The sequence below is a fragment of the Plectropomus leopardus genome, chromosome 3, assembly GCF_008729295.1.
Source record: "Plectropomus leopardus isolate mb chromosome 3, YSFRI_Pleo_2.0, whole genome shotgun sequence".
In the NCBI taxonomy this organism is placed as follows: Eukaryota; Metazoa; Chordata; class Actinopteri; order Perciformes; family Serranidae; genus Plectropomus; species Plectropomus leopardus.
In genome coordinates, this window is record NC_056465.1 from 34,200,925 (window position 1) to 34,215,792 (window position 14,868).

General features: G+C 37.3%; 2 protein-coding genes across 4 annotated transcripts; one reads left to right on the forward strand and one right to left on the reverse strand.

The window, feature by feature from the left end:
• Positions 1-686: 686 nt before the first annotated feature.
• Positions 687-6,351, reverse strand: si:ch211-201h21.5 (uncharacterized protein LOC555526 homolog). Its single transcript, XM_042482517.1, has 6 exons — positions 6,336-6,351; positions 4,482-4,670; positions 2,364-2,546; positions 2,166-2,277; positions 1,345-1,481; positions 687-1,261 (listed from the first exon to the last, which is right to left on the reverse strand). The coding sequence occupies exons 2-6, from the start codon at positions 4,662-4,664 to the stop codon at positions 899-901; spliced, it is 978 nt and encodes a 325-aa protein (XP_042338451.1). The 5' UTR covers positions 4,665-4,670; positions 6,336-6,351; the 3' UTR covers positions 687-898.
• A 278-nt stretch (positions 6,352-6,629) lies between these two features.
• On the forward strand, positions 6,630-14,022 carry LOC121941022 (basic immunoglobulin-like variable motif-containing protein). 3 transcript variants are annotated; one of them, XM_042483720.1, is made up of 10 exons: positions 6,630-6,798; positions 8,549-9,105; positions 10,015-10,144; positions 11,008-11,103; positions 11,190-11,294; positions 12,127-12,221; positions 12,301-12,433; positions 12,963-13,046; positions 13,156-13,252; positions 13,347-14,022. In XM_042483720.1, the coding sequence occupies exons 2-10, from the start codon at positions 8,622-8,624 to the stop codon at positions 13,647-13,649; spliced, it is 1,527 nt and encodes a 508-aa protein (XP_042339654.1). In that variant the 5' UTR covers positions 6,630-6,798; positions 8,549-8,621; the 3' UTR covers positions 13,650-14,022. The 3 variants fall into 3 exon arrangements, with proteins under 3 accessions (XP_042339654.1, XP_042339655.1, XP_042339653.1); XM_042483721.1 differs by having other exon boundaries at positions 6,630-6,741; XM_042483719.1 differs by having other exon boundaries at positions 6,720-6,888.
• The last annotated feature ends 846 nt before the right edge of the window (positions 14,023-14,868 follow it).

A 14,868-nucleotide genomic window follows, 5' to 3' on the forward strand; every position in this document is an offset into this window, starting at 1 on the left:
TTGTTTATATAATAATTAACTGTTTGTTTACCTTCGAAAAGGGACCGCAGGGAGCGACAGAGAGGAGGCAAAAAGAGGAAAGATGACAGGGGCAGGAGAAGAGTGAAAGTTTAAATGAGCCTCCAAAAAAACATCCAAACACAGGAAGTCAGGATGGGACCCAAAATGGACGGAAAGCCTGTACTTCAAATAGTAAGTCTGAAGTTTTAATACAGTATCTGTTGTTTTTGTCATGACAATATTAGTTTGAAATTAAAAAGGTTATGGAGATTTTTTAAAACTGTATTTAATTCAAAATTTCTTTTGCTTATTCTTCAGCCACTCCACTAACGGACAAAAATGGGGAACCCTGTGTTTGCTGCTGTTTATGAAAAAAGGTAAATATGTAAGAATGAACTAACACCTGATAAGGTTGGCTTTGTAATGGTTTGTTTTAGCTAAAACAGGAAAAGAAGGTTTGTTTGCTACATTACCTCCATTTATCAGTGAGTTTAACCCTTTGAAATCTGAGAAAATTGGCTTAATTTCTTTCAAAAAACAACAAAGAAGAAATGACCCCAGCAGGAAATTGGTAAAAAGTATGATAGTTCAATTTAAAAAAATCAAATTCAATCAAAAATAAATAACAAACAAAATGTGAAAATGTGCTAAAAACAAAACAAAAAAAAAAACTAAAAATAATTTTAAAAATCTAGTAATTTCTTGCAACTTGTGGAACATTTCTTACAAAGTTGCTCATTGCCTTTTATTGCTCTAGATTTCATAGGATTTAACAAAGGGTTTCAGCAGAAAACTCCCCCCAAAAAACATGAAATAATTATTCAATACACTTAATAACAATTTGATTCGGGGTGGCACATTATTTTTTTCTTCATCCCCCCGTGTGGGTCATCAATGATTACTTCTTGGGTTGTCTCACAGACTCTAAGAGTAACCGACTAAACTTTGCAACATCACACTTAGTCAGAACAAACACACTGTGGCTCTTCTTCAGCTCGTTTGTGCGATCTAGCGCCATCATGCCGCGACAGATGGAGCCCTGCAGCTCCACGCGGACCGGACACTCGATTCTGTCCGTCACCACACTGTCGTCAATACAGGCCGCCATCGCATAGGCATCGTAAGAGACAAAGCCGGGTCCGAAGTACACGTCTCTCTTGTTCTTCATAGCCTTTTTAGAGTAAGCCCAGCATTTCGACGTTATCATCTTCATAAAGTTTGCAGCAGGAGCGTCCTGATTGATCAGCACCTCAAAGAACTCCTGTACAAATGAAATACATTTAATCAGTTTGAAGTCAAACAGCGGTGCAGGATTATTGGGTTCTTCACGAGTACACGTCTTACCCATGTCAGTTTATTCCTGCACGAGTATTCCCATGATGCCACGTATGTAGGGCAGAGGAATTCTTCAAGAACAATATAGGCCGACTCCGGGTCCATTGCAAAATTGAACTCGGCACAAAGAGTCACATTTCCTTTTCCTGCAATGACAAAATCAAGTCTGCTTAACCCTTTAAAACCTCAGCAAATTTAATGTTTTTTTTTTATTTATTTTGCAAAAACATGGAGAAGGCAATGAGTAACCTAAAAAGATTTGTAAAAAGTTACACAAAAATCACCTTAAAATAAGCACAAAAAAGCAGGAAAGAAAGAGTTTTTTTAAAAACCCTCAAAAAGTGCAAAATGGAAGTTTTTTTCTTTTAACATAATTTTACTTTTAAATATATAATTATGAATATAGTTTTCTTTACATATTTACAATTTTGTATTGCCCCTCAAAAAAAAGTATTTTTGTCACCTTTTACTATAAGCTTTACAGCTTGTAAAAGGTGCCTGAACACAACATAAGAAAACTGTTGTCAGTCCATTTTTCAAAGGGTTAAAGGAGCAGTGTGTAAGATTTAGGGGGATTTAGCGGCATCTAGTGGTGAGGATTACAGACTGCAACCAGCCGAAAATGTGTGTGAAATTTACTTAATTTTTTTCCTATTTAAAAAGTGTAAAATCGACGGTTGAGCTGAAATTACAGCGTTCACCCGGGCGTTGTGTTCCCATCAACACTTATGTCATTATTTTTTATTTCTGCCAATATATCCCCTTAAACCCCCCAGACTGGAGCTTTAAGTGTTTCAAAATAAAATGCTGCGATCATTTGGTTTTATTACCTTCCATGTTGCCTCCCATAATGTACAGCTCTTTGAGCTTTTGTGGAAAACATGGATCCAGTCTGACAGCCAACGCCAGATTAGTGAGCGGGCCGAGAGCCACCAGGGAGACCTGTGGGAAGCACATTTTAGCGGCACAACACCAGAGTAACCACACACACACACACACACACACACACACACACAGAGGTTTCTCACCTGCTTCTGGTTTTCAGTCACCAGTCTGATCATTGCACTGACCGCATGCTCTCTCTGGATTTTCTGCTCCCAGTGTGCGTCTTTGTCTTGAATCACATCCCCGAATCCGTCGGTTCCAAAATGGTCACTAACTGGTTTATTGGCTCCCACCAGAGGACCACCAGAACCTCGAAAAACTGGAATCTGCGGGAAAAAAATGGAAAGATTTTCCTTAATTGTGCTTTGCTTACAGAATACTTAAGTTTAAACCCAACTGTCCATTTTTCCTAATTACAAAATGTCACAAATTTTTAGTTCCCCATTTATTCACACCACTCACAAAAGTGACAGATAAAAACATACATTTCAGGCTATAAATTCACTTTCTAAAGTTTAATTTCATCAAGTTAATTTGCCAAGCATTCGCTTGTGATGCGCTCTTGTGTGTAGTATTTTATTGTGTTTTGTGCGTGATGTGCTTTTTCTTTTTTCGTTCTTGTGTCTTCTTCTTTGTATCACTTTATATCACGTGCTGTTGTGTGTGTTCATTGTCTTGTGGGTGTATTTTCTTTTTCTCTTCTTCTTGTATAACTTTATATTATCATGTTGTTGTGTCGTGTATTTGTTCTGACCTGCTGAGGGACTGCAGATGTGAATTAGCTGTAAATTATAATCTGGTACTTTGCATCAAATGGGGACATTTATGTTTTAAACTGTACATGGCCCCTTTTAAACAAAATAAATAATGTTTTTGCAAATCTGGTGGACAGAAACATGTTGACGCCAACATTTTTGGGGCCCATAGGACGACTTAAAAATAATTAAAATCATCATGAGAACAAAATCCCACAAGCTCGTCGAGCAGGCTGATGTACTGTCAGCTGCAGATATTCTCGGTCTCCTCTCCCGCCGAACGTCTTTTACGGACCACATCCTGTGACCACGAGTTAAATTAACGAGGACCACAGTGAATATTTTACTCCTCACATCATCCTGGAATGTTAATCCAGCCCAAACGAGGCTTAGCGAATACTGTTTTAATGTGCATTACATTATCAGCTTGTGTTTAAGAGATTTAAATAACGTATTTAAATAGTGCACTCAATTTACCAGCTGAACTCTTTAGATGTGATGCACTGACCTTAACTTCTCTTTAACCCTTTGAAACCTGGAAATACATTAATTTTTTGTACTGCGTACAGGATAAAAATAATAATAAAAAAACAGGAAACTATATTTATAACTTATAATCTATATATTTATTTTTTTTATTTTTTTTTTTATAGTTTTTTATAGTTTTTTTACCTTTTCTGCTTGTTTGTTTTTACTTGTTTGTCTTTTGGTTTTTATAGGTTAAATATAAGGTAGTTTTCTTGTAACTTGTAACTTCTTCCCATGTTTTTTTTTTTCAAGAAATTTAGCCAATTTGCTCAGGTCTGAAAGGGTTAAGACTACAGGCAGTACAGCTCCATTGTAAACACTCCTAATGTAGGAGCAGATCATGGAAAATAATAAGGTTTTGGGTGTAAATGTTTTCATTGATTGTGTTTCTCTATAAGGTAGGAACCTTTATGTCTATGTAGGTATTCGCCCGGGAGGGGAAACCGTTTTTTGACCGCTAAACGTTGCTGCAAGAATTGTTTGCGTCGTGTGTTTGTCTTGTTAAATCTTCAATTTTTGGAGCCTGCGGAGAAAAATAAACACATAGTGTGTTCAGCAAGGCAACTTGACTCGGACTTTCATTCATCAGAAGTAACTTTTTTAGCGCATCAATTGTGCAGCACCTCAGTGGCTTTAAACGTCGGCTTGGCCTCTACAATTCAAGTCAACAGGTCTCCAAAAGTCCAGGAGGTAAGGTTGGCTTTCCCTTTAACGAGGAGATGGTTTGGGGTGAGAGGTTGGAGGTCATTTGGGTCGTCAGAGAGCTTGGTGATTGGACGATCACTAAGGATGGCTTCCAGAGTTGAGAAAACACCCACATTTGTTGTTTTGGAGGGAAATTACAAACAACCCATTTAATAATTTAGGTTGACGAAGGTGTTAAAAAGTCAATCGTACAAAATCCGCTCCAAAGCTATAATATAAAATAAATACATGAATAAAGAGACAAAATTGAGACAGCGCGTTCAGTAAACTTACCCCCTGGCGCTCACAGACGGAGAGCACCCTTAAAACATTTTGACACACGTTGTCGACCGTTGCGTTCCCGAACACGCAGGTAATGCCCACGATCTGAATGTTAGGCGCTGCCAGAGCCATCATTATGGCCTGAGCATCGTCGATGCCGCAGTCTGTGTCGATGATCACCTGCTTCTTTGCCATGGTTTCCTGTAACATTTAAATGTAAAAATCACACTCAAAATAACCACAAAGATAGTTTTTGATAAAAATATTTTTTGTTGTTTTCTTTAAACCATGTCATTTTTCATGAGGTTAGTAGTTACACAGAGTAAAGTTTTTGCAGTGACCATCATATTTTAAGGATCAGCTTTATTTTCCAAGTGTACACATTAATTTGACTCTGGTTTTTGTTTTTCCCAATATACTGACACAAAACAAGGACAACAAAGTGCAACATGGTTAACATAAATATTTGACTACTGTGTAAAGATATAAAATTACATTTAAAAGAGTATATAAAATATACTTGACCTATAATATATCACAATTTATGAGTTTGCACGTATTTTGTATTAATAAAAATGCAACATTTTCATCTGAGATCTAAGGAAATACACAAGTACCTAAAAACTGTATATTTAAATTATACAATATTTTAAAAAGTATTTAATATATACTTCACCTATAATATATCATAATTTATGATTGTTACATAATTTGTATCAATAAAAATGCAATATTTCCATTGGAGATGTTTTATTCCACCACTGTTAACATAAATACATGTAATAACTGTTTTTCCAACCATAACTTAAGTTCAGTGATAGTAATTTTTATGTAGACTTTATTTACTCAATATAAACCATAATTACTAACAGCTACTACTACGTTTAACATAGGGTTCGAGGTAAACATTTCAGTTTTTCAATTATTAAGATACATATGTATTATGAGTGTAAATAAGGTATAATAAAAATTTAAATGAAGCTAGTTTATTTAAAAAAAAAATATCCAAGGATGATTCCCCGGGAGCCCAGCTGCAGAGGTCCAAATTAAGACCCGGCTGTCCTCAGATCCTAGAAACGCCCCTGGCTTTAACCCTGCATTCATGTGGTCTGGGAATAATCAAAAAGAAAAAAATAGTTTCCGTCCTGGAAAATCCATGTGAACGCCCCCTCAGGTTGGACCAACAACAGTGGAAATTTTGGTTCACGAGCTGCAGACCTGACGTCATATATGCAGAAGCATGGCAGATGAAATTAAATGTTTGGTTTATGATATTTTATATTTTTTATTAATTCACATATTGCATGTATGTGTAATATGTTCTGAGTTTGTAACGTCAGTTTCTGTGACCTATGTTTGTTAGAAAGGTCATTATCATTAGTAAGTTTCAGCAGTAATGTAGTGATTTTATGGCAGCAACCAATCTGAGACAAAATCACATTTTTATATAAAGCATCAACTTTTATGATCGTGTTTTTAAATGCTTTTTAAATGTTTTTAAATGCGCAATAAAACACAATACATTTAATTTGTAGCGTCCGTGTTATTTCCACAGTCCGACTTAAAGCCCATGACCACACCCAAATCTGAAGAACCCCTTGCCAGTTATTGTTATTATGATACATATTTGTTTCAAAATCTGGAAAACGGAATATAAATCGGTGTATTATAGCGGGACCACCCGAGGAGCACGTGAATGCAGCATTAATACATTATTTACTCCTTCTACAGTGTGCGCGCGCGGTTTACCAAAGCGCGTGTGACTTCTGAAACACACACTTTATATAAAAATCAATCAATATCATTCAATAAAAGATGATAAAATTATTATTGTTTATTTTTTCAAAGGATTTTGGGGAGTCTTACCTTCAGAGGAGTAAAGTTTAAAGAGTCACTTCAGTCGCTCCTGTGATTGGTTTGAACTGTAGGATCGTTTCATTATTTACAAACGCGGGTTGTAGTCTCCAAGAAAGTGACATGTATATTAACATTAATTTCATAAATACAATAATATATGGTTTTTAATACGTGGTTCCACCTTTGTGCTTGATCTTTTATCTCTTCATCTTTTATTTCGGTGTTTTAATGTTGTTCTTTAATTCAGCTGAAGCTTTTATTAATTTCGGACACCCCGGTTTGTCCTCGGAGTGGTACAGTCCTGTAAACCTGCACAGGAAGAGGATACGGGTCAGGAGGACGACGTTTCGGATTTATTATCGTTCATTTTTAAAGATGTCCGGGGTCAACGTGGTCCCGCGGGCAGGGATGTGAGGTTAGCTCGACGTTTTGCCGGTTCTCTGTCCGGTTTGGTGCTCAGACATTACACGAGGTATGATGAATAAAATAACGGTATCAGCTGGGCGTGTTTACATCTGCTAACTACAGCTGATAGCTACGCGTCCGTCTTCACAGGTGAAATGTGAGTTAATGTTCAATAACGTCAAAAGAGCCTCTGCAGGCTGCTGTCCAAAATAAGTGACTTATTGAAGGTTAAAGGTAGCTTTTGTGTGATGCTGCGTAAAGTGGCTGTGAGTTAAAACAAGGACATTCAGGGTTGGACCGCAAATAACGATTTTATTTGTTACTAATCATTATGGAAGTTATTTTCTCAATTAATACATAAATCATATGGTCTACCAAATATTTTTAAATAGCTGGGACAGCCTGTAACTATAGCACAGAGTCCAAAGAAGCTTCATCAAATTTCTCTTTTTTTTTTTTTTTCTTTTTGTCCAGACTAACATTTCCAAACCCTAAAATATATATAATGTAACCCTTTGAAACCTGGTTTGACATCAGCTTTATTAGGCTGCGTTAAGATGTCCCTTAAAAGCTTTTATACCTTTGAATCCTGAGAAATATGGTTTGATTAAAATGAATTTTTAAAAAAAAACAGTTGAAAACACAATTACTAACTTGGCATGAGATGTCCTGCAAATTGCTTTAAATAAACAAATAAAAAAACGTTGGTGAGAAAATGACCTGAAATTTAGCTTTAAAAAAGAAAGGGAGAGAGAATCATAAGATAAATATAAAATAACAAGGAAAAAATATCCAGAAAACTATATTTATAATAATAATATTATTATTACTATGTAACATTTTTAAGGTTGTTTCCTGGTTTTTTGCCTTTTACTTTAGTATATTTTGTGCTAGTTTCAGGTAATTTTCTTGTTCAGCTACTAATGCATCCATGTGCCGTAGTATTGCAATATTTTTGAATGGACATCAATTATCCATTTTTTTATTGTTTAGATTATGAGTATTGTAAATTATGAAAATTGGATATACAAATTTAAATTTGATACTACAATACAATACAATAATAAAATCAATTGCTTTATCAGTATATTAGATATATTTTGCTTATATTTATGGGTTAGGGTAATGGTTAGGTGAGATGAATAGACTGGAAACTTTAGGTTATTAGATTAAATATAGGTTGTCTTTGGGGGACATAATTATATTAAAAAATGTTAAAAATTGTAAAAGCAAAATATAAAAAAGTAGGTAGGTAAGGTGCACAATGTAACAAAAATAGTCCAGTGGAAGGTGCAAATATGATAATTAAGTCACAGGAACTTGCAAACTATAACAATAGCTAACAGTTAGGGTTAAAAATACAGCACAAAAAAGCTTACAGTCAGGTGGAAAAGAAAGCAAATACATTTAACAGTAAGGTGTAAAATATGACAAAAAAAATAACTGACAGAACATAACAAAAATTAGCAATATATAACAAAAATAGTTTGCAAAAATAGGTGCAAAATGTAACACAAAATACTTAACAGTAAGGTGCAAACAGCAAGGTTCAAATATGTGCAAACCAATATATATAATATATACAGTGACATAAAGAGTGTTAACGTTAAAATGTTTTTGTACAGTGTCAGATCTGAGATAGCTGGTGTAAGCGTGCAGGTTAATGCAGAAAACTGACTTTAAAAACAGTTGTACAAAAGTTATTCGTGTGTTTTAATGTTAAAAACGAGTGCACGGTGTTTTGTGTCTGTTGCTTCACTTTCCTTTTATATCTCTGTGCGTTGTGTGTTTGAAAAATGCCTTTGCTTTCATCACAGAGGAGACAGCCATCAGCTCAGCATCACAGGCGCCTCTGCTCATTCTGGCACCCATCATACTCGTGGCTGTTCAATGCCTAATACATCAGAGAGTCAAGGAGCAAACTTATCTGGGCCGGCGGAGCCGTCGGGGCTGCAGAGGCCCGCCGATGGAGAGGAGGACCACGGTCTCATCAGCTCCCTCGCCCGGGACGCTGCCAGAGTGAGGAGGGCCTCCAGTGCGGAGCTCCACCTGCCGTGGACCTGCCCGGTCACACACTCCCGGGAGAAGTTCTACACGGTGTGCTCCGACTATGCTCTCCTCAACCAGGCCCCGTCTGTGTACCGGCCCCCGAATGCAGCCAGGGACGTCCCCAACAAGCAGGACGACGGGCTGTCTCTGGTGAAGCCCAAACCCGCGGCTGACTTCGGTGCTGGCCAGTCTGGAGGGGCCCATGTGGGATCAGATGGGGACTGTGACATGGTGGAAGTGTCCGCCAGCCACGCAAAACCGATTCTGGCCTGGGAGATCGACACCACAGACTTTAACGCTGTGCTCACGAGGAAAACAAGAACAAGTAAGAGACATATCATAGTAAATATTATTACAGAAGTCTGTCATATAAATGTATGCAGTTTGTCACTGCCACTCCTGTTTTAAATACCATGAAACGTTTTTAAATAGCTTAAGACTTTAAAACATAAGCAAATTGGTTTGATTTCTTTCAAAAATATGGAAAAAGTGCAATGAACCACTTAATAAAAAATGAGCCAAGTTTAACAAAAATCTACAAGAAAATTAGCTGAAAATTATCCCAAAAAGGAGAAGAACAAAAATAGGAAATGACCAGAAAAGTGCAAAAATAAAATAAAAGATAATAAATAAAACTAAAAATAATAACTGGGTTTTTTTCTGTAACCAAATTTTAAATATATATTAATGATATTAATTAATTTAGTTAGGAAAAGTAAAAAGACCTGGGAAACAAATTTCATTCCTTCATGTTTTTGACATGTTTTGAACAACAATAAACTGAACTGAAATGAACTAATTATAATTATTTTGGTTAGTAAAAATTCATAATAAAATTAGCTGAAAATTATTTTTTTTTAAAAGCAAAAGAACAAAACCAGGAAATCACTTTAGAAAGTGCCATAATAATAATAATAAATATAAATAAGAGTAATAAATATATATCTTTTCTGTAACCAAATCTTAAATATATAATCAGAATATTAATTGATTTTGCTATTTTTTTGCTATTTTTCCCTGTTTTTTGTTTTTTTTTTTGATATGGGGTTTTTTAAGCAAATTTTTCAGTAATTTTCTTACCTTTTACTGATATTTTGCAATTTGATTACTTTTTTTTAATGTTTTGAAAGATATCAAACCAACTTGCTCAAGTTTTGGAGGAAAACTCATGTTGATCCAGCATTCAAAGGGTTAAACTCTTGTTTAGCCTTTATTGACTAATGCTCTATTTCAGGCAATGTGAAGAAATGCAGCACCAAGAAGATGAAGTCATCAGACAGGCCCAGCCGAAATCTGCAAGACGTTCCCCCTCACGCGTCGCTGGAGGAGATCAAGCAGAGAAAAGTGCTGGACCTCAGACGATGGTAACGCTATATTTAGAGCCTCAGTACTTTTACGGAGGAACACACTGAACTGAGCTCAGTTATGAGGTATTTTTTAACATAAACCAAAATACCATTACAAAAAAAGAAGGGCACTTCTTTATTTAACCTTGTAACAGTATATGTCATAGAAATTAATCAGAAATGCTGCAGAATCCTTCAGTAGGCTTCTTTTTTTTACCATTTGCATAAAGTAATCCCATTTGCAGTAGTGCTATTTATATATATGTATATATATGTGTGTGTGTATTTAAACAGGTAAGTCCCGTTGAGATTGAGATCTTTCAAGAGAGACCTGAGTACATATAAAACAAACAATTTCAAATGTACAAAATCAATCACTGAAAATAAAATAATATAGAATTAAAAAAAACATAAGCTATAACAAAGCAATATTATACAATTATGTGTCAATTAAAACAAGTTAAAAAAAAGTCAAATGCACAGCTTAGTCGAGCTGCCGTTGAAGCTTAATTAGACCTTTTAATTGGACTACTGTTCTTGTAAACGTACTGTCTTGTAAACATATCTTCTGCACCAAGTTGCATGCTCCGACGCATGTAGAGCTGAGAGTTATATACGCAGCTCAAATTCTTTATGTATGAATGAATGCAAGTTATGCATTTTGAGTCCCGTCATGTAAACATTCATATAATGGAGTATAAATACACAGGGATTCGTTAGTGCTTTAGCTTGAGTAAGGAAACGGTAAAGAACTGATTTTCCACATTGACATACACTGTGCTGACTGCATAAAGAGTCTGAAAAGGTAATCTCAGTATCAACGAATGCACAATATTAATAGCAATGTCTTCTGTTTTATTTGACTGTCGTCTGTGCTGCAGGTACTGCATCAGTCGGCCTCAGTACAAGACGTCATGTGGAATCTCTTCTCTGGTTTCCTGCTGGAACTTTTTGTACAGCACGCTGGGTGCAGGGAGGTGAGCAGCACGTCACGTCCTGCATCAGACCTCACGTAAACATGCAGCTCCTCCGACACTGAGTGTGTATTTATTTGTATTTCCAGCCTGCCGCCCATCTCTCAGGAGGAGGCTCTGCATATTCTGGGTTTTCAGCCGCCTTTTGAAGAAATCAAGTTTGGTCCTTTCACCGGCAATGCTACTCTGATGCGGTACAGCAAACTTTTTGTCTGATTTTGTGATATGAACCACTTTATTAACCCTTAGGGCCCGTTTGGCACATTTTACGTGCTTTTCATTCTTCTTTTTTTGATAATTTTGGCTGTGTTAATGCATACAGCACACATTTTGGCAAGATTGTGTATTGTTGCTCAGTTTTGAAATTTCCAGCTCAGTTGCTACAATAAGTCTTAAAAACACTGTAGAAACAAAATTGTTACATTCAAACTGTTAAGGTCAAAAAATGCACAATTGAAACTCATTCAAAACGACATTTTTGAGCCCACAGCCATCAAAGTATAAAAACATGTATTATTTCTGGGTGTCATTCTGGGATTTTACCTTGAAATTGATCATTTTTTACTATTTTTCACCTGATGTCATTTTTAACCATATTTGGCATATGGAGAAAATACATGATATTTCCACTTTCTGCACTGTCACAATCAGTGTTACTGCAAATCATTGACATTTCTCAGGCTGTGATCATCAAAAAATCTACTTTGCATGTAGTATATTGAAAATAATTCATTTTGTGGGTTTTTTTCATCTAAAAACATAGTGGCATTATGGCAAACCTGGCAATTAAAGGGTTAAAACTCTGAATGACTATTTGATATTTATGATAAAAATTGATGTTGGTTAAAAAACTAAACTCAATGAAATTAGAAAGTCATATTAATGCATAATACTTTTTAAAGCTTGATTTTGAGAAGCGCATCGTTAGCGCAGAGCGGTGTGATGAGTGTGTATAATTAAAACAGGCTCAAAGGGTTAATATGTATTCATGTGTGCAGCTCAGAAATCGGTGCGTTGCTCTTCCAGGTGGTTCAGACAAATCAATGACAATTTCCGAGTGCGAGGTTGCTCCTACATTCTGTACAAACCGCACGGAAAACACAAGACGGCGGGAGAGACGGGTGAGTCCCTCAGCTGTCAAACTGCATGTTTGCTCACGAGGAGGCAAAACAAAAATGATGAGCGCTCAAATCTTTTTAGCTGAAGGAGCGCTGATGAAACTGACACAAGGGCTGAAGGACGAGTCCATGGCCTACATTTACCACTGCCAGAACCATTACTTCTGCCCAGTGGGATTCGAAGCGACGCCGCTCAAAGCAGCCAAGGCGTACAGGTGGGTCCCACCGCCGCAGTTTGAGATGATTATTGTCATTATTAATTAATCAGCTGATTTATTTCTTTTGAGTCTTTTAGTCTATGAAATGTCAGAAGTCAGTGCAAGAAATTATTTTTTGGGGGCGTTTTTTGCCTTTAATCGATAGGACAGCACAAGTGTGAAAGGGGGAGGGAGAGAGAGGGGGTGACATGCAGCAGAGGGCCGAGGCTGGAATCGAACTCGCGGCCGCTGCGGTGAGGACACCGCCTCTATACATGGGGCGCCTGCACTATTCACTGAGCCACCCGGCACCCCAAAAATGATGTTTGCAAAAGTCTTGAATTTGAAATCCAAATATATTTAATTTTCAGTGATATAAAACAGAAAATCATCAAATAAGAGAAACTGAAACGTAAAAATATCAAACTTGTTGCTTATTATTTTTCTTTTGATTGACTAATTGATAAATTGACAAGTTGTTTCAGCCCCGACAAGAGTGAGCAGAAACTGATTAGTGGTTGTTTTTTTGTTTTTTTTCTTTGCAAAGGGGCCCTCTACCCACAAATGAGATGGAGTACTGGATCCTGATCGGCGAGCCCAGCAGGAAACACCCAGCTATCCACTGTAAAAAGTAAGCTCCGTTCAGTCTACGCTGTGCTTCATTTGATTATTTTCATGATAGATTAATCTTTATTTCTTACGTTTTTAACATTAAGTGGTTGTTTTGGGTTTTTTTTCAGATGGTTGGACATTGTGACAGACCTTAACACGCAAAATCCAGAATACCTGGACATCCGTCACACAGAGAGAGGGATTCAGCGCCGCAAAACCAAAAAGGTTTCCCTCCTCACACCTTTTATGTCAAACGTTGCTGGTTGTGTTAACGTGTCCGTGTCAGAGGTTAACCGAGAGAGCGTTGCCCGTCTCACAGGTGGGCGGCAACCTGCACTGCATCATGGCCTTCCAGAGGGTGAACTGGCAGAAGCTCGGCCCCTGGGCTCTAAACCTGGAGAACCTGCGCCACGACTTCCACCACCACGGCACAGAGCGCGCCCAAGGGAGCGCCGCGGAGGAAACGGAGGAGAGGACGTCCTCGAAGCGCCTGGCCAACCTGGGACGCTCACACAGTACGGGGAGTCAGAAGGACACCAGCTGGAAACGCCTGTCCAACACCACGGAGTACAGACAGAGGAGCTCCCCGGACAGCGACCTCGAGGAGGACGTCACAGACTGATCAGGTTTACGGGACACACGCGGTGAGCGAGGGGTTAAATAACACATACACAGTACAGTTCAGCAGCCCTGAGATACATTTTAAAAGGATAAGTCTGGTGTTATACATTTTACTGCCAACAGATCTCATGCAAAGACCCAAAACAGCGACGTGTTAGTCCGCCTCCTAACACCGTCTGACTTCCTCACCCTGATTCTGGCTCTCAGCCCAGAGCCCATTCACCACTGCAACATTAAAGCTTTAAACACGCCGTATACAACATTTATTTTTAAACCTGCACCAACGCTTTATTTTTTAGCTATTTGGGGGCCGTGGAAAAACATCAACAGTGCATGGACATATCACCACCTTTAACCCTTAGGGGACTGTTTGGCCCATTTTTCTCGTTTTTAATTTTTTGATAACTTTGGTGATCATACATATGGGATACATTTTGGCAAGATTGTGTATTTAATCTTGGAACTTCCAGCTCAGCTCCTACAATAAGTGTAAAATACACTTTGTTAACAAAACTATTACATTTGTACTGTTAAGAGCAAAAAAATGCTCCATTGAAACCCATTCAAACTGAAGGTTTTGATTTCACAGCCATCAAAGCATTAAGACATGCATCGTATTATTTCTGGGTGTCATTCTGGGCTTTTGCCTTGGAATTTGTCAATTTTTGTGATTATCCCCCCAAAAAACATGTAGTTTATTGGAAATAATTAATTTTTTGTGAGGGTTTTTCATATAAAAACACAACGCCATCATGACAAAAACCTGGCATACAAAGGGTTAAAATTCTGAAAAATTAATGAATATTTGATATTTATTATTAGGACTGATGTTAATTTAAAAAAACAAGTCAATGCAAGTAGAAAATCATATTAATGTATAATATTTTTTAAAGCCCGATTTTTGAAAAGTGCATTTTGTGCGCAGAGCGATGCGAGTGTGTGTGATATTAAAGCGGGCCCCTAAGGGTTAAAGAGACAGTTCAGATTCTTTAAGTGGGATTGTAAAAGTTAATCTGCGCTGTATTTAGACTATTTTCAGGGCTTTTCCTTGTAAACAAACAGCCCTTTTGGATGGGACAGCTGTTATAAAGCTCTCTTAAAGGTCATCAGATAACATTCACACACAGTTTTCATCACAGAACTCAGGAGCTGCCTCCATCCGTTTGTGTTACTGTTTGACTTTGGTGAATCTGAACTGACCCTTTAAAACACCCAAATCG

Bases quoted from the DNA above. Each gene is read 5' to 3' on its own strand.
- si:ch211-201h21.5 (XM_042482517.1), bottom strand. From the start codon at position 4,664: ATGGCAAAGAAGCAGGTGATCATCGACACAGACTGCGGCATCGACGAT. The intron at 2,547-4,481 runs GTAAGTTTACTG...TTTTTCCCGCAG, and splicing joins CCGTCTGTGAGCGCCAGGGG to ATTCCAGTTTTTCGAGGTTC. The intron at 2,278-2,363 runs GTGAGAAACCTC...TGCTTCCCACAG, and splicing joins TGACTGAAAACCAGAAGCAG to GTCTCCCTGGTGGCTCTCGG.
- LOC121941022 (XM_042483720.1), top strand. From the start codon at position 8,622: ATGCCTAATACATCAGAGAGTCAAGGAGCAAACTTATCTGGGCCGGCG. The intron at 9,106-10,014 runs GTAAGAGACATA...GCTCTATTTCAG, and splicing joins CACGAGGAAAACAAGAACAA to GCAATGTGAAGAAATGCAGC. The intron at 11,104-11,189 runs GTGAGCAGCACG...TTGTATTTCCAG, and splicing joins AGCACGCTGGGTGCAGGGAG to CCTGCCGCCCATCTCTCAGG.